This window comes from Meriones unguiculatus, chromosome 3 (assembly GCF_030254825.1).
Source record: "Meriones unguiculatus strain TT.TT164.6M chromosome 3, Bangor_MerUng_6.1, whole genome shotgun sequence".
Classification (NCBI taxonomy): domain Eukaryota; kingdom Metazoa; phylum Chordata; class Mammalia; order Rodentia; family Muridae; genus Meriones; species Meriones unguiculatus.
In genome coordinates this window covers 469,732-488,285 of record NC_083351.1, presented here as the reverse complement: position 1 = coordinate 488,285, position 18,554 = coordinate 469,732, and the positions used below count along the sequence as shown (strand labels likewise).

Below are 18,554 nucleotides of genomic sequence, written 5' to 3'. Positions count from 1 at the left end.
CACCACAGCCAAAGACACAACCAGCAAGTCAGTCACAGTTTTATTAAGATTCTGGATGCAAAAGGCCCAGATCCAGCCAGGGGCAAGGTGGCAGCTCTGCATCCTGGATGTCACTGGCCAGGGGCCGTCTAGCACCAGATCCACCCTACCAAGTAAGGGCTGGGCCAATTCTTGGCACAGATGTCTACACGGCAGAAGCAATGTCCAGGAAGCAGAGGGCCCTCCCTGCCTTCAGTCTGGTCCCGGCAGGCCCCAGTGCTGTCGGCATAGCCACTAGCTTGCGGTGCGGCACTCTGCTTCCTCTCTCCTTTGACCCAGCCCTGCAGACAGGCCTCACCAGTGCACTGTGGGGCAGGAAGGCACTCTGCCTTCTGCTGCCAGCACTCACGGAGAGACACAGGCGAGGTGTGGGAGGCATAGACGCTGACAGCACCAGCACCCTACAGCTGGGCAGAGGCAGCCAGGGCACTGCTGACCTCTTGCAGAGTCGGTGTACAAGGTGGCCAGTTCTGGCTCAGCAGCTGAGGCATCAAGGACTCGCTGGCTTGCTGGCTTGTTCAGCATCCGGCCTCTCTGCTTTAAGCCACTGCATCTTCTGCTGGTGCTGCTGAACAGCATCCTGCACTCGGGCATCTATCATGGCCTCCGTGAGGACCCCATCTTCAGAGGCATATGCCATGGCCTGGTAGGAAAGAGGGCACAGAAGGAGAGATTGGCTGCTTGCACAGGGAGGCCCAAGGCCCTCAATCTGGAACCAGAGGCCTCCTTAGGCACTAGCACGGTGGGCATACCAGAGCTTATTAGTGGGCCCACAGCCCCCGCACTACTTCTGTTGAAAATTTCTCAAGGACTTTCTAAAATATAAAACCTAAACAGAGCCGTTCCCCCTCCATACACAGACAGGTAACTCCCTCTGAGCCGGACACAAACGCAGACCCTTATAAGCCTGTAAGTGACTCTGGATCCACCCACCAGCTCAGGGGTATAGGTCACACGGTGCTGCTCAGACCTGGTTATTCAGCTGTGTCATTTACAAGCTTCCAGAACAGTGTCTACTGTCGCCAGGGCCCACCTCAGGCCACATGACATTAGTGTGAGGCTTCTCTAACCAGAGCCAAGTGGTACTCTCTGGATACCTGTTCCTTTTCATGTCTATTCCCTCTGGATGACCATGGCCTCTCTCACCGCCTTATCCTTCCTGAGGACGGCACTTCAAGACCAGCCAGTAGGAGTCTGAACTGGTCAAGTTGTACCCTTTAGCACTATAGGTGGTTGAGACCACACTCCTGCCGGTTTTCTGCTTGAAGCAGACATCAGCACAGGGTATGAAGAATACCGAAGATGAGGCAAAGGGAGCCTCGCAGCCATTGCCCAGGAGGGAACTAGGAACCGAGATGCCTGAATGTAATGAAGAGAGATTTTCCACCCAGGGCACTAGGACACACACTAAGGAACAGTTCTGCCATGACACTTGTCACCTGTGAAGAGATGTCTGTAATGGTATTCTGTCTCTTCTAGAAGAAAGCACAACCAGGAACAAATGTACCTAGGGTCCACTGCTCTGTTAGGATTCACTGAGGAGGAAGATTTGACCCCAGGGCCAGACCACAAACTTTGAGGTGGTTGGAAGCTATGGACACTCTCCCGGCTTGAGTTCACCTAAGCCCAAAAGCAAGGTAGGGGGCTGCACAGGAGCCCTGGCTGGGTAGACAGGGTGACAGCTCGAAGTGGCTACACCTTGTCAAGGGCCCAGCACAGGAGAGCTCACCCACCAGCCAGCTGGGTAACAAGGATAGACTCATTCTGTGGGTATCTTGGGCTGGACTCTGGGCTACAACCAAGCCACGGTGAGGGTAAACAATGCTGTGAAACAGAACGACGTTCACAGCCTCCCAGAGACAACAGCATGGGTACCTCTGCTCCATCTTTTCTGCTGCAACTTTTCAAATATTTTTAAGTCTAATTAGGTGGAGTGCACCTATAGTCCCAGCTACTCATGAAGATGAGGCAGGATTGCTTGACTGTGAGGTTCAAGGCCAGGCTGAGCAACATAGTAAGACCCCAGTTCAAAAATGAGTAAATAGGGGCTCAGTAGTTCGCACTTACTGCTCTTGTAGAAGACCTAGGCTCAGTCCTTAGCACCAACACTGGGTGGATCACAACCACTTATAACCCCAGGGGAATCAATGTATTCTTTTTCATTTTATTTTTGAGACAGTGTTTGGTTACAAGGACATGATGACAAAAAGTTAACAAAGTTAACAAAAAGCTTTGAGGTGGCCATAGTAGCCTCCATTCCATCAATATGGCTTGTCTTGACAACTGAGGGGCTGACAGTCCTAAATTATCCTTGCCCTGCTGTGGGAGTTCCCTACGCAGGACCATGGAGCTGTTGCTGGGCAGCTTCGAGGTAAAAACACCATTTGGAAGAATGACAACAGGCCACTGTGGCCTATGGGCCTTTAGCCAACAACACCCTTATCTAGTCTCAGAAGGACCATTCCTGGCCCCTTGCTCAACTTTATCATGAACTTGTCCTAAAAAGTCAGATACCCAAGAGTACCCATGCATGAAGCACACATCTGTTGATCTGGACTTGTCTGCAATTGTCTAACAGATAACCCAAAGAAGTTGCCCTCTGGACTTGCCCAGACCCTTAAACCTCTGCCCTAGCACCCTGACATTCCCCCTAAGACTGACAGTGCTGCAGATCTGGGCCAGTGACACTGTCACCCCATCCTCCCATGAGTTGCTCATCAGCCCCTGAGGTGGTCTTAGTAGAATGAGGGCCACATGCCTGTCCGTGCTTAGAACACCATTCAACATAAAACTCCCTGTGGAGATTGGGACAAAGCTTCCAAGTAGGAGGAGCTCCAGGAACTTAACTCACCTGCCATGCTACAGCAAGCTGAGCAATCTCCCGGCCTGACATTCCTTCTGTCAGCTGGGCAACCTCTGAACATTTCTTTCCATAGTCAAACTGGGCCACCTTCAAGCGCCTGGAGGGAGAGTTCCCACGTGGGTCTGGGCTGTCATGGCTCTACACAAAGGGGACTGGGGAGATGGGGGAGCAAGGCTGCCCCACATCACACTGCATCCGATGCTTCCCCCTGAACTGGACATTGGTGCTTTTTTGTACAGCTGGATGAGGTGAACTCTGCCAGGTAACCTCAGCATTCCTCCTGACCTACAGAGAGGCGCAGGCTGGAGCCAGGCTTGTCAGATGGAGCTATAGCCCCACTCCTACTCACTAGCACAGCTTATAGCTACATATTCAGCAGGAGCAGGTAAATGCTCAGCCAGTGAGGAGAGCCTAACAGAGCAGGTAGATCTCCAGGTAAGGAAGAACCCTGCAACCCAAGTTCCCAGCAACAGCCTCTGACCAAAAGCCACAGATACATGAGACATGAATATAGGCTGCATGCCTGAGCTGAGGCTGGGGATATGCAGCTAGCAAGAGGCAGGAGACCTGGGCAGCCTGGGTAGTAATGGGCCCACAGGAAATGGCAGGGCCAAACCATGTTTTCTCCAGAACAGTGAGAGGCAACAGGCAGCAGGAGGGATTCAGGTCAGGACGCTGAGTCTGAATGCCATGGAGCTGTGGCCCCAGGAGACTGCTGAAAGCAGAGCAGCCTCTGCTATGGGAGGCATGGGAGCATATGAGACAGAGCAGTGAGAGCTGCACGGACCAAGGCCTCTTCAGCAGAGAAGCATCAGTGGCTTCTCCCTATCCCTGTCCACAACATGGCTGCAGGGCAGCTTCCAGGAGTAGACAGGACAAAGTCGTGTCACTCAGTCAACAGCTGAGGATGGTAACTGGCAACTTCCAAACCTGGTATAAGAGGCTCAGAGTAAATTTAAGAGGGGCCCATATTCTCTTGATACCCAGGCCTCAGTGACCCCAGCACTTGAGGATGGGCTGTTGGGACAGACTTGCAGCTGGGTTTGTATGACAGAACCACCACTGCCAGGACACATGTATACTGTATGACCCTATATAGATGGCCTAACCCCTAGGAAGATGAAGTGCCCAGACAGGCTCCAGATCAGTAAAGGGAACTGCATGGGGCTGGACACTTACTGCTTTCCTTCTGTGGCCGGCTTAAGGACATACTTGTCAAAATACATTCTCACCAGGCGCTCTCGCTCCTCCCGCTGTGGCAGGGCAAAGCAGACCATCTCGTCAATACGATCATTGATGGCCCAGTCAAACTGTTCAGGCTGGTTACTGGCCAGGACCAGCATGAACCTGCAGCCACAAAGAACATGCTGAGGATTTGTCCAATCACAGCTCACTCAGGCGCAGGCGCAGAAGGGTCTTTTAAGCCTCCTTGGATAAACATCCCCTTCCCTTCTGTGCTTTCTTTTTTCTTTTTTTTTTTTTTTTTGAGTGATGGGGTTTAAATCCAGAGATTCAAGAATGCTATGCAAATGTTAAATCACTGAGATATATCTCTACCCCTTGGCAGCTTTTAAACTCTGGATACTCCAGTGAGACCCAGGCCCACCACGCCCATTTGTACAACCATGATCAAGGTTGCCTAGTATCCTAAGGTTTTGTTGTTGCCCTTAAATCACCTTTTCCAATGGCCCTGGGCCAGGCCATGGCCACAGCATGGAAAGGGATATCTGTGATGGGTAAGATGGCCAGATACTTACTAGAGGGCTGGGTACCATCCTGGTAATGAGCAAACTTAAGAACAGGGTCAGGGGATTTGGAGGAGGGGAGCCTGTGTAACCTTAGGTACTGCCCCTGCCAGTGGCTTTTGGATGAAATCCTGGGAGATAGCTCAAATGGGGGTCTCTTTCAAGGCCTAGATGCTACCCCAGTCTGGTATCCCAGATAAAGATCAAGGTTCCACTCTTTCCACACACGGCACTTGGGATCTGCTCTCAGGAAGAGCAAACACATTCTGGCTCCTGCGCAGGCGCTATGACCTAAAAGCAGTCTTCAGGCATATTTAGGCAACAGGAGCCTTGGCTTAGCTGCACATGGATAACTTGATGTCAAAGGCTTAAGTTCAAACTGAGGTGGCTGTGCGGACAGGGACTGACCCAGCAGACCTTCTTGTGTTTCATACTGCCTTTCTGCAACAGGCCTTCAGGAGCCGTTCCCAGGTAGGAACATGAAGGCACCAGACATGCCTCTTAGCAGATGATAAGCTGATTATGCCCTGGCTCTTGTGAGGAGCGAGACTAATGCTGCCTGAAGTACTGCACGGGGCAGGACTGCACTTACTTACTACTGTGCTGTCCTGTTCTGTGGAGGAATGCGTTCAGGGTAGCCCTGAGGTCTTCACTTATCTTTTCCTACAGAAAGAAAGACCCAGTGTCAGTCTCCAGCCTGAGCAGCAGTTTTGTACATGGCCAAGGAAAAGTGTCCACAGGAGACACTGTTGGGAGAGAAAAGCAGGGGTTAGGAAAGCCAGAACTTGGATTCCTACTGATCTGGAATCATTATAGAGCGAGGGCAGTTGTGCTTAGTGAGGGCTGCATTTTTAGCATCTCCACAACTCTGGTTCAATCCCAAACTTTGCAAACTTAAGAGGGAAAAGGAACGGGGCAGCAGCCTCAGCTTGTTTCACATGAAGACCAAGCCCCTCTGTGCTCTAGGGCACAGCAACCTCCAGGTTGGTCCTCTGCTAGACTGGCTTAGAGCATCAAGCTCTGACCAACTCCCACAGATAGGGTTCCAGAACACTCACAGTCGCTCGCTTCCTGAGGAAGGCATCTGCTTCATCCACAAAGAGCAGGAGGCTGTCAATCAGAGGATAATCAGGTAAGGGGACTCTTGAATGGCACAAGGCAATATCTGGAAGCTCCCAGAAGCAACAGGAAGTATATCCCTGGGAGAAGCTGCTCCACAGAGCACAGGCCTTGCCCTTTCAGGAATTCTTAAAATGCTGACCCAGTAAAAACAGAGCTCACAGCTTCAAGAACTCCAATTCTGAGAGCCCAACTACAGCTCTAATGGCAAATGCTGGGCAGAATGTTCCTCCTACCCCTAGAACTCACTCAAGGCCTCCAGTCTAGGCCAGAGTAAGGGCTGCGATGAACACATTCAGCATCAGGAAGGAGTGGTAATCCAGGGTAAAATGACTGAACAAGGCATAGCAGCAGTGTCAGGGACAACTATAACTGACCATGTCATACCGCATGGGTTGCTGTGACATTCTCAGCCAACTTTCAGAGGGCCCAACGCAGTCAAGGAAGCCTAGGTCCACTGCCCTCGCAGTGTAAGCTAGCCATTTACTCCTGGCAGTACTTCTATCTGAGTGGCAGCACCCTTGCACTGGAAGCCTGTGTCCACCCCTCAGCCCTAGCTAGGCACCTGGTGGGCACATAGGAGTGGGAACCTGTATAGGTAGGGGTTGTATGCTCACCCTCGTCGGCTGGTGCTTGCCCAGTCAAAGACTTTGTGCATGGCAGTCACACCCTCTCGCCCCATGGGGGCCACGTCCCCGCCTGTCATGATGGCGTAGTCCATGCCTGAATGTAGTGCGAGTTTCTGGGCAGGGAAGGGTGGGGAAACAGAGCAGATGTTAAAAACGCTGCCCTCGGCTGGGGGCCCAGCAGAAGCCAGGCCTACCTTCACAGCCAGGTATCTTTACCTTGGCAAACAGTGTCTTGCCAGTCCCTGGTGGCCCGTACATCAGAACATTCCTATAGAGGCTTTTGTTCTTCTTGGTATTTCTTGTTGCGATGGCAATGTCTCGCACCCGTGCCTCCAGGCTAGGCTGCCAGGACAAGATGAGGTTTGAGGAACCTGGCCTCCCTACCTACAGACAGCTCTGGGGAGTGGGCGGACCACAGCTGTCCCAGTGCAGCCCTCTTTGTGGGTACCACTGGCCTATGTGGTACCTGAATATAGGTTTGGTTGATAGTAACATTTCGGGAACCCAAAGCCACAAGCACAGGGATCACATAAGCATAACAGGTCAGCACTGCTGTCCCTCCCCTGGGCCCACAGAGCTGCCACAGTGACTTACACTAAGGATGACGCCCTCCAATGCATCCTGAGGCCTGGTGACCAGCCGCCTGCTGACCTGTGGGGACACCATCACAGTTGGCAGGACACACAGGTACCGTAAAGCACTGGCCCACAGATCCAAGACTAGTACCCCAGTGTCTGCTGTGGGGCTGGGTGATTTATCAATACTTTACTATATTTTTATCTTCCCAGTCACTTGTACTGAGTGTCTGAAGAGACCCAGCTGTAGCCATTACAGAGAACAAGCCTGTCAGAGAGAGCAAAGAGCAGCTCAGCCTAAGAGAGATAGCTAAATGCAAAGCTACACTCATACCTTCTAGCTAGGACAGGCTCTTCATGAAGAGCTAAAGCATACCCAGGGGCAGTCATATAATTAGATAACACTGATTAACAGGTCCCATTGGTATAACACAGTCATGAGAAAACATCCATGCTAGCATGAAAGAGAAAGTAATCGTCTGCGTAAAAGGGAAAGGACAGAGAAAATGTACACCACTTGCTTGTGATATAGGAAGAAACCTGGCAAGGATGTGGACCCCTGAGCTCCTACTGTGGCCATACCTGGATGGGATGCCTCAACGCCTCCAGCACTGAGATGCGGGAGGTCTCCCTCACCAGGGATGGCTTTCCCAATCGGGCCTCGATATACCGACCAGCAACTGCGGTAGCGTTCTTGGCAGAATAGACTCCAACAGCCAATAGTGTCAATCCAGCCACCTAGGACAGAAAAAGAGCAGTCTCCACTGTCCCGCTGCCCCACCAACAGCCAAGGTCCCATGGTGGCCTGTACTGGGCCCTGGGTGGATCTCTGACCCCATACCAGCCAGTGCTCACTTGCATACTTCAGGTGACAGCAAAACCAGGTCACAGCACTTCTTATTGTGCCTTATAACATGAATCTGAAAAGCGTAGGCTGCAGGCCGGAATGTGGATGTACAGCGCTGGGTACTCACTAAGGGTCTTGCCTTCCACTGCTTTCTTACCACTGAAAACATTAAACTTTATTCTTAGAAAACAAGGCTGACCACAAACCATGAATCCCCTTTAAAAGTCAATGCGTTAGCACAGCAAGCAGCTCCACAAAGAGGGGCACCTTCCAGGCTAGCTTGTGGTTTACTGCTGAGCTCTTGCCTAGCATTCCTAAGACCTCAGGTTCCATCCGCAGTACTCCCCTTCCTCTGAACCTAGCAGGAAGTGCTCCACGACACTGAAGAAGCTGGAGATGTCAGAACCCACCTCCTACTTTGCACACCACCTCCTGCCTCACAGATTGTGGAGTTGGCTGGGCATACACTACCAAAAATGCCAGGTAGCCAGGCATGAAGGCAAACACTTTTAATCCCAGCACTAAGGAGGTAAAGGCAGGTAGATCTCTGTGAGTTTGAAGACAGCCTGGGCTACATAAATCAGAGTTACATGACAGTGAGCCGGTCTTGAAAACAAAAAGAAAAAAGCCAGATTAAAAAAAAGTTATCTCTACATTCTCCCAAGAACACTGGAAAGTGAGCTCTGGCCCCTTCCTACATGCGTGCCAGCATTAGAATCTTGAAGCCTCAAGGAAGGCTGCCTCTGCCATGACTAGATGTGATTTGTCACTCAGATGTTGAACACTTGATCTCATGCAATGCTGCAGAGTTTATGGGACCTAGAAGTCGTCAAGTGGCATGATTCAGGCTTTCCAACACCAGATAAACTTTCTTGGTTTGTAAGTTAGTCAGCTTTAGGTATTTGTTGGAACAACATAAAATGGATTAAGACAAGACTGAATTGTCTGAAATGACCTAAGCCCAAATATTCTACCATGTCTCACTGTGGTTCTTACAGACACTTGTTACAGCTCGTGTGCCTGGACTATGCTGGCACACCACTATTCAGTGTATCCTCACAGGCAGCAGATAACAGGGCTGACCCTGACAGGAAGGCCTGAAGACTAGGCCTCAGAGCTGCCCACTAGGCTAACTCCTAGGAACATAGGGTAGTACACACCGTGGCTGTCACTTTGTCCCAGTCTGTCACAAAGGCACGGAATCCTTCACCAAACAAGGTTCCAGCTGTCCTGCAAGGGGAAAAAGTCACATGACTTTCTAGATGAGATATGTGGCTGGAGAAAGGTCAAAGAAAGAAACTAAAGAAGCCCTTTAAGGCTCTGAGGTCAGTCTTAAAAGACAAGCCTGCCACAGCAGGGGTATTAACAAACTGATTCAGAACTACAGGATGAAGAAGACCTTCATCTGTAGGATGAAGAAAGCCTTCGTCAGTGACCAGGGACTCACACATGAGCTGGGAAACCCAAGACGGATGGACACTAGGCTTTGGCTGTGTCCTTACCTGATAGACTCTAAGACAGTCTGGCGGTGCTCAGCAGCCCTGAGGCGAATCTGCTCCCGGATGATGTCTGCATTCTCTCTGTCAGCCTTGGCCCGTGCTCGGGCTTCAGCTTCCACCCGCAACATCTCGTTCTTATGCCGCAGCTCCATCTCTCGCTCCACAGTTGCTGTTCCAGGAGAAGGCAAAGACAGTGGTATTCAGCTCTATTGTGCCTGCTTCTGCTCTGCCCACACTGCTGACATGCTCACACAGACCTACAGAGTGCATGGACCAGGGACAGCAGTGTCACAGTGAACAACCCATACTTCAGAGCAATCCCTGACATGGCCTGGGTCACCTCTAGGATGACATATTTTAGAAACAAACCAAAGTGTGGATAATTAAAACAGAAACCTACTTAAATTGTAAATACCAGAAATACAATAATGTGTGCCTATTTGTCAGCAATAAAAACTAAACATAGTGCTGGAGAGATGGCTTAGAAGTTAAGATCACTGTCTGTTCTTCCAAAGGTCCTGAGTTCAATTCCTAGCTCATGGTGGCTCACAACCATCTATAATGAGATACGGTGCCCTCTTCTGGTATATAGACACATATGCAGGCAGAATAGTGTATAAATAATAAATAATTAAAAAAAAAAAAAAGAACAACACAGTGAGCCACTGTCTGCACAATGACACCAGGTGCCTCAAACCCTTCCTGGCAGAGCCCTGGAGACAGGACATGTTCTTTGCACTGGGGCACGCATATGTTGACTGGCAGGCTGGCCCAAACACAGTGAAGCTCTGCCACAGGGGCTAAACACACACCGACTCGTCTCAGAGCTCTCCATTCAGGGGCCAAGCTGCATCTGAAACGCCTGCTGAGTTAGCTCTTTGAACCTGAGGCTGGTGTCAAAGCACACGCTGCAAATGCAGTCCTTAGCTGAGCTCTCAGTGAGCCTCTACGGATGCCCAACAAAGCCACCCACCATTGGTGACCCCTACCTCGCCGCATAGCCTCCTGCTTCTGCACAGACTCCTCTTGTTTGCGCAAATTCTCTTCATTCAGAAATTGCTGAGAAGACAAAGGAAAGGTAAAGAGCTTTTGAAAACCAGAAAGACCACCTAAAAAACAAGTTGCAGCTGCTGAGTCAGGAATGCTTCTGCCCACCTGAGGAATACCACCTTTCTTGGGGGTCTAGCTGGTACACTCCAATGCAGGCAGAGTTGGCGTAGACCCAGGATATTCTCCCAATAAGGAGCTGGCTTGAGAGCTGCCCCACCGGCTGGGGCAGAAGCAGCTGTATAGCAGCTTCACCAGGGTTCCCAGACCCTCAGGGCCTGCAGCTCTGCTCTGTGGTTCTTATAGAACTCTGATCTTTGCCTACTGAGATTAACAGCTATAATGTCCTAGAAAACAAAACTGGAACATAAGCCTGAGGCTGATGAGCTCCTATAGCACAGAGCCAGCCTGGATCAAAGGAGGCCTATCCAGGTTTTGGATTGCCCAGGGACAACTAAGGACTTAACTCAGGACTGCACTGTCCCCTGCCATTCACTGACTTTGCTAGTTAGACAGGTGCCCATCTAGCAAGAACCTTCAAGAGTAACTAAAAAAAATCAGCTCTGTTGTAGAAGCATCATAAGAGGTTATGTGCATAGGCTTATATATGTGCTTAGACATGTCTGTATACATGTTTACATGCCCAGCATGTCTCTGCATTTTTGGTATGTTCATACATCCAGTGTGTACTCAGGCCCATGAATATGAACATGCCAGGGCCTACCAGCAGCATTTGCATTCTTGCCCATGAAGTCAGCTGCACGTTTTCCTATGTTATTGCAAGGACAGTGTCTCAGAAGATGCCCTGCTTACCTGCTGCTTTAGCTGGTCCTCATAGCGTTGTCGAGCTAGCTTATCCTGGTACTGGGCCCTCTGGGGAAGAAGACAGAAATAAAGAGACACTTTGGCTGGAGAAGGCACTAGAAGGATAAGAGAACATGATCTGAGCTGGCCATGGTGGTGCAAGACTCCTTAAGTCTTGAATCCCAGCATTAGGGAGGCAGAGGCAGGTGGATCTCTGTGAGTTTGAGGCCAGCCTGGTCTACAAAGTGAGTCCAGGACAATCAGGGTTGTTACAGAGAAATCCTGTCTTGAAAAACCAAAAAGAGGGAAGGAGGGAGGGATGGAGAAAGAGAGAGAGAGAGAGAGAGAGAGAGAGAGAGAGAGAGAACATGATCTGGACCTGGACCTCCCCAGGAATGGCTGATGAGGTAAGTAAGCTACAGAGCAGCCACCTTCCACAAATATGCAGGTACAGAATGGCTCTGTGCCAATTTTTGCTTATTTTTACAACAGTGACCCTGGTCTCAGTACATTAACTGCCACCTGGTAAACCCTCAGCCAGTTAGTAACTAAAAGGTCCTGACGGCGTCTCCATGTCCCATCCCCACTCCTGTTACCCAAGACCCCCCAGCACTTACAGCCTGATGCTGCCGGGTCTCTTCACTCAGAGTTTTCCTTCTTTCTTCGGCTTGCACGCGGATCTGTTCGCTCTTCAGTTGTTCCACAGCAGCTTCATACTCCTGCAGAGCACAGGGCACCTGCCTAAGACTCCCAAACCTCCACAGCCTATTCCATGGTGCTGCAAAACGGCAGCATCAAAGGCCATGCCAACTGGCCATGTAACACACTTGGGCAAGGGTGAAGGTACTTTTTAAAAAACGATCTGGACAGGGACCCATAGACCCCTAAGAGGGCTCGCAGCTCTAGGTGGATGGACAAGACAGGTCCAGACAGACCAGGCTGTTATTCTCTCCCTTATCCTGAGCACATGCTACAGTTGTGTTGTACAATAGGCAAGGACCAAGGATGGAGTCTGCCTGAGGCTCACTGAAAACCCTGGCATCAAGGGTTCTTTTTGTTTTTTATTGTTTGTTTTTCAAGACAGGGTTTCTTCTGTGTAGCCTTGGCTGACCTGGAACTTCCTCTGTCCAACTATCCTGGAACTCAGAGATCCACCTGCTCCGGCCTCACAGGTGCTGGAATTAAAGTCGTGTATGACCACACCCAGCGTCAAGGGCTCTTCTGAGTGCAGAGAAATGAGGTAAAAATTAGTCAAGGGGGCGTATACCTGCAATCTTAGCACTTAAGAGGCTGAGACAGAGCCAGGTGGTAGTGGCACACACCTGTAATCCCAGTGATTTGGAGGCAGAGGCAAGAGGATCTCTATGAATTCAAGGCCAGCCTAGTCTACAGAGCGGAGTTCCAAGACAGCCAGGACTACACAGAGAAATCCTGTATTAAAAACAAACAAACAAACAAAAAACACCTGTCTCAAAACAACAAAAAGAAAACATAAAACAAGCAAATTTCAAGATCCCATCTTCAAGGCGTGCAGACATTCCTCACCTATGCCTTCCTTATCAAGTACCTCTACCACAGGATCAGAGACATGGGCTCAGCATCCTGTCCTCTCAGAATTAAGAGTACCTCCACAGATCTCGCTCTGTGTGCTGGCTCTCTCACACCATCATGGCAGCAGCACACAGCTCACCTTGAGCTTGGACTGTTGTTCCAGCTGCAGTGTCTGCTCCTGCATCTGTGCGAGACTCAGTGCTTCCTTGGCATGGCCTGGAGAACAGAGGGATGTAAGAGGGAGGGCATTAGTATGCTGCCAATGGACATGCCTATGTGGCTGAAAATGGAACTACTCACTCATGCCACAGTGCTCTCTGAGAAACCACAACAATCTTGAATCATGTGTATTGCCTTAGCCTACCTCACTTGCCTACCCCTTCCAGACTTGAACAATAACCACTCCTTTCATAGCTGCTACCCCCAACAGAGAGCCTGGTGAGTTTGGGTATGTAGCTTAGTTGTTACAGAGCTTGCCCAGCGCGCAAAAAGCCCCAGTTGGATCCCTAGCATTAAACATAATCAAGTGTACTGTGTATGCTCGTAATCCTCGTAGTCTAAAGGTGGAAGCCAGAGGATCAGGAAGTCATCCTCAGCTGCATACTGAGTTTGAGTCTAGCCTGGTATACATGAGACTTTGGCAGAGGCGAGGGATGGATTGTGTGACAGCTCAGTAAGAGTTCAAGGTTCACATTACCAAGAGTTCCACTCATCCAGGATGGGGTTGTGGGACATATTGTCAGGCATTTTCCAATTAGAAAAGCAGAGCTCTGGCTGGTATCCATTATCTGTAACCATTGATGACATAAAAACATGCAGGCAGAAAAGCTAGGAATCAGATGCCAGACAATGCACCTAGGTTATAAATACTATGTGTTTTGTGTCAGATGGCGCTGTTTGTCAATACTTAGATTGAGAAGGGAAAACTTTACTTCTAGTACACTCTAAGGAGTATCAGGTCTCCAAATTTTCCATGACAGTTTTCCATCACTGATACCTTATTGTAAAAATTTCTTACCACAGAAAAACGTGGGAATGAAGATCAGCAAGGAAAACACACTTAATATAACAATGTCCCTGGCTTGCTCTTTTAATCCCTACATCTAATTCCCATGACCTTTCCTTTATTTTTGAATTCTTCAAAATCAGCAGAAACTTTTTTTTTTTTTCAAGACAAGGTCGTTCCAAGCCAATCTCCTCCTAGACTCGCTGGTCTTCCATGACCAGGACCAGAGACAAAAGAACCCACCACACCTGAAGAGAGACAGCAGAGGAGAGACACCCTCTGACACTTTCTCTCTGACAGGAAAGGGCTGGGGAGAGCAACACTCCTTGGGGCCTCATCTCAGTGCAGTAGACAGGAATGGAAGTGTCACAGTCCAACAAAGCTGGGGGGGGCAAGTCCCAGCTCCTCTGCTTATTCTTCATGTGGCTTTGGTAAGCTTAGCCAAAAGAGAATGAACTTCTCTTGAGTCCATTTTCTTGTGAAATGAGACAGAAGAGATTTAGTGCCCATCTGAGACTACCTTACAAGAGAAGGACACTGAGTGGCCACGTAGAACTCAGAAGATGTTGCTGGCTCAGAAAAGAGAGCTCTGTTAAAGCAGAGTAGAGGCCAAGACACTGAACCCACGGTGGGACTGTTCCGGGCAAGAGCCCAAGTACTGCCAGTGCAGGAGAGCAATTTACATGCACAAGTAGTCAGGGTCTAGCAAAGGGCTGGAAGGGCTCCCCATCCTCTGTAACAGCCTGTAGTAGTGGGACTAATAGCCAAGATTCTACTCTGAAATTCTAGGTGTGGCTAGAGAGTGATCTCCCCAACCCAGGAGTTACCAAGAAGGATTCCTACACACCCTGAAACAGGACACTGGATCATCTTGTCAAGTCTTCTAACAATGGAAATGCCTTGAAAACCAGCCACGCTTTCTCATTTCAACCTAATCACTGAAATTATCTAGCAAAGATAACAGATTCTTTACCAAAAATTATTAGCTCTGCTTGGCCTCAAGAGACAGGTGATCTTTGTCCCAAATCTGAAGGCTCTGAATGTCTCTATGGGGATTTGAGTCTGCAGTACTCAGAGACCACTGCCCAAGACCTGATAGGGTCTCATTGTGCACCCTGGCTGGCCTGGTAGCCTGGTCACTATGTAGCCCAGTCCAGCTTCAAACTCAGATCCGTCTTCCCTGCCTTCCAAATGCTGTACTTAAAGTCATGAGCCACCACTCCCTACTCAAGACTCAAGGCATTTTTGTAGCCTCACAAAAGCAGAGAACTGACTCACCAAGTGCCAGACCCTCTCGCTGAGAGGCTCTGCATCTTATACCTGTTTAAATTAGGGCTTCCTTACAGGATCTTTTGAAAAACAGGACCATGCATTAACACAAAATTGAGAATAACAACATTCCTTCAATCAATATTTATTCAACACCTCCTACATTTCAGGCTTTAAAAATTTTTTAATGTATTTGAGTGTTTGCCTGCATGTATGTATGTGCACCACATACATACCTGGTACCCTCAGAAGCCAGAAAAGGTCCTTGGATCCCCTGGAACTGGAGCTACAGAAGGTTGTGAGCTGCTATATAGGTGCTCAGACTTGAACACAGGTCCACTGCAATAGCAACAAGTGCTCTTAGCCATTGAGCCATCTCTCCAGCTCCCTATTTCAGGCTTTTAAAGATTTCAACTAGTTGGGCATAGAGGCACATGCCTTCAATCCCAGCACTCAGGGGGCACTGACAGGTGGATCTCTGTGATTTGTCTGCTAGCCTGGTCTACATGAGTTCCAGCCAGGACTACAGTCTTGTAAAAAAAACAAACAAAACAAAACAAAAAAACCCCAACAAACTAGGGACTGAAGAGACAGCTCAGAGTTTAAGAGCACTGGCTGCTCTTCTGAAGGTCCTGAGTTCAATTCCCAGCAACCACATGGTAGCTCACAACCATCTATAATGAGATCTGGTGCCCTCTTCTGGCATGCAGGTGTACATGCAGACAGAACATTGTATATATTACAAAATCTATTTACTATCTTGCTAAAACCAAACACCTTTCAAAAACGCTCTCCTTATTAAGTAAGAGATTACTATTAACCACCACAACGTTGGATCACCTGACCTGGCCAAGGTTTTTGGCCTGCTCCACGTGGAGGGAGCAATAGGGCCAGCCCAGAAGTAACGAAGGACAGCATTGGCACAGGCAACCCGCGCCTCCAAAGACCTCTCTAAAACAGCCTCTCCTGCGCCCTGATAGCTGCCAGCACAAGAGGGTATCAGGACCTGGGTCTCCCAAACGCAGAACGTTTGGCTAAAAAAATCCCCGGCCATTCAGGTCACCTGAAAGGTAGGGCTGTAGACAGCCAGCTGAGCACCCCTAGCACACCACCAGAACCAAACTCGGAAGATCAGCTGGTGCCTCTGAAAGGAGCCTCCCATTCTCCTGGGCCTCGGCCCGCCAAGCCCAGCCCGCGCACTCACGGGAGTGCTCCAACTCGCGCGCCGCTTTGGCCGCACGCTCCAGGCCTGTCGGGTCGAAGTTGCTCCATTTGTCCTTGGGCGATTGCCGGTCGCCCGCACCACGGTCGCCGCCACCCTCCGCCCCGGGCTGCGCGGGCGGCAAGGGCAGCGGAGGGCCTGTGCCTTCGCCCTTAGGGCCCTTGATACCGAAGAGCCACGACATGGTGCACCAGCGCCGCGCGCGCTCAGGAGCCGGGGCTCAAGCGTGACTCGCGGAGCAACTAGCAGTCTCCACGCGCCGCGGGTGCGACTAACTGCGCAGGCGCGACACACACCGCTTCCTCCTAAAGGACGGAAACTCACGACGGCCAAACCGCTCTTAGGCATTGGATTGGCCGCGCAGCTGGTGCGGTTTGCCTAGCTGCCTAAGGAGGCGGAGCTGTACCAGGCTCCAGGACCCGGCACCTAGCCACAAAGTTTTCGGGGTGGGTGTGACTCCGTCCTAGAAAGCTATTAGCAATGATGCTGTTGTTGTGGGTCTGGGGGTCGTTCAGAAATGGGTGTCTGTTGCTGTAGGCATTTACGGCGACGCCCCATCGTGGCTGCGGAAGATCAGAGCGACACGGGACCCTCACCACGCAGGATCGGAGCCCTTCTGTGAGTCTCGACCCAGACTGCACAAGAGGAAGGGAACGCCTGAAGGAGGTGGCGGGGCCCCCGGAGCGGACCCCTTCCGGACTCGAGATGCCTCCGGTGAGGGCAAACAGTCGCGGGGTCACCGGCGTGAGACCGCAAACCCGAAGGTTGAGAGAAGAGGTGGCCCCGAGGCCCCGGCGCCCCCAGGCCGAGCGACGGCCTCTGCTGTGACCCCTTGCCCGAGTCATTCGGATTTGTGGCCGCTTTGAGTGTCTCTAAGCCGGTGGCGTGAATGAAGAGTAGGAGAGACAGGTCAGAGACCCACATGCCAGTTAACAAGCAGTCCCTCACCGCGCTTCTTCTGCGACTGTTGCTCAGGTGGTATCTTGCGCCCCTTCCTTTGTGAAACCTGCTGCGGCCGCTAGACATGCTGCTTTGCGGTGCCAGCCAGAAAGTCAGGCAGACCCCCAGAGCCCGCAGAGGCTGTGTGAGGAGCTCTGTAGAGCAGAGGGCTGGCATCCTAGGCTTTTTGGTCCTTAGCCAGTGAGCGCTCCTTGGGAACCGGCTGTGCCTGCCTGATCTGGACCAAGGGGCTGTCTGACCTAACCTTTGGGCAGGAGGAAGCTACTAGCACGGACAGACGTGGTTGTCACTAGGGAACCGGCTTTCTCCACAGTCAGCGTCTAAGTCCTAGGCTTTTTGATGAAACTGGTTGAGTTCAGAGAATTATATAGACTGATTTTTTCCGCTGGACAGAAGACAGTAACTGAAAACAGTAAAGAAGTTAATATTCTTTTTTAAATTGTTATTTATTTAATTTTGTTTTTTTTTTTGAGAAAAGGTTTCTCTGTGGAGCCCTGGCTGTCCTGAAACTCCAGCTGCAGACCAGACTGGCCTTGAACTCAGAAATCTGCCTATCTCCCAAGTGCTAGGATTAAATGTGTAGGCCACCAATACCTGTCTGAAGTTTAAAATTCTAAAACTCTTCTACCTGTGATTCCTGCTCCCTAACAAAACCAACTGAATTTCCCAGTAATCGCTGGATGTCACTCAATGGCCATAAAGGGTTTGTTTGTTTGTTTGCTTTTTTTTTCAATGAACAAGCCATACCTCTCTATCAGTCACCTTTGAGCTTGTATAGATAGGGAGATGGGCCAGACTTGAGAGGCTACGCATTGTTCAGTCTTTTGCTGCATTTAGTAAACTCATATCCTTTATCAAATTCTGAATCTTGACTTTTTTAATTTTTTAAAAACTATTTTTAATTTATTTTTATACAGTATTTTGTCTCCATGTGTGCCTGCAGGACAAGAGGGCACCAGATCTCATTATAGATGATTATGAGTCACTGTGGGGTTGCTGGGAATTGAACTCAGGACTTTTGGAAGAACAGCCAATGCTCTTAATCTCTGAGCCATCTCTCCAGACCTATTTTTTATTTTTTTAAAAAGTGTGGAGCTGGAGAATTTAAAAGTATGTACTGTTCTAGAGGACTCAAGTTTCATTTTCAGCACCTCCCAGCTACCTGTAACTCCAGCTCCAGAGAATCTGAAACCTCTCAGCTCACAGGTACATGTACCACACAGGATACAGAAACACACACATTACAATTAAATATATTTTGAAGTATAAATATAATAAAAATGTAAATATATAAATATGTATATAAATAAATATCCCAGGAGTTAAGTCAGCCCGGCAATATTGCAAGACTTTGTATTGGAAAAAAAAGAAAAAAAAAA

The 18,554-nt window shown here is 49.8% G+C and overlaps 1 protein-coding gene and 1 long non-coding RNA gene across 4 annotated transcripts; one reads left to right on the top strand and one right to left on the bottom strand.

Moving 5' to 3' along the window:
- Nucleotides 1-27: 27 nt before the first annotated feature.
- Nucleotides 28-16,499, bottom strand: LOC110560050 (ATPase family AAA domain containing 3A). 3 transcript variants are annotated; one of them, XM_021655765.2, is made up of 16 exons: nucleotides 16,198-16,499; nucleotides 12,858-12,934; nucleotides 11,785-11,886; nucleotides 11,177-11,236; nucleotides 10,306-10,375; nucleotides 9,320-9,485; nucleotides 8,978-9,047; nucleotides 7,553-7,708; nucleotides 6,990-7,046; nucleotides 6,612-6,737; nucleotides 6,384-6,508; nucleotides 5,706-5,757; nucleotides 5,240-5,310; nucleotides 4,082-4,249; nucleotides 2,891-2,999; nucleotides 28-682 (listed from the first exon to the last, which is right to left on the bottom strand). In XM_021655765.2, the coding sequence occupies exons 1-16, from the start codon at nucleotides 16,397-16,399 to the stop codon at nucleotides 530-532; spliced, it is 1,764 nt and encodes a 587-aa protein (XP_021511440.1). In that variant the 5' UTR covers nucleotides 16,400-16,499; the 3' UTR covers nucleotides 28-529. The 3 variants fall into 3 exon arrangements, 2 of the variants coding, with proteins under 2 accessions (XP_021511440.1, XP_060234886.1); XM_060378903.1 differs by lacking the exon at nucleotides 16,198-16,499 and adding an exon at nucleotides 15,230-15,248; XR_009590400.1 differs by having other exon boundaries at nucleotides 546-682; nucleotides 4,135-4,249.
- A 71-nt stretch (nucleotides 16,500-16,570) lies between these two features.
- LOC132652922 (uncharacterized) lies at nucleotides 16,571-18,160 on the top strand. The gene is made up of 2 exons (XR_009590399.1): nucleotides 16,571-17,190; nucleotides 17,654-18,160. It is a non-coding gene; the product is annotated as an uncharacterized LOC132652922 (long non-coding RNA).
- The last annotated feature ends 394 nt before the right edge of the window (nucleotides 18,161-18,554 follow it).

What these genes read in the sequence shown, in the direction of transcription:
- LOC110560050 (XM_021655765.2), bottom strand. Translation starts at nt 16,399, where the DNA reads ATGTCGTGGCTCTTCGGTATCAAGGGCCCTAAGGGCGAAGGCACAGGC. An exon ending in GCAGGAGGCTATGCGGCGAG is followed by an intron (nt 9,486 to 10,305) that starts GTAGGGGTCACC and finishes CTCCTGGAACAG; the next exon opens with CAACTGTGGAGCGAGAGATG. An exon ending in ACTGTCTTAGAGTCTATCAG is followed by an intron (nt 9,048 to 9,319) that starts GTAAGGACACAG and finishes TTCCCCTTGCAG; the next exon opens with GACAGCTGGAACCTTGTTTG.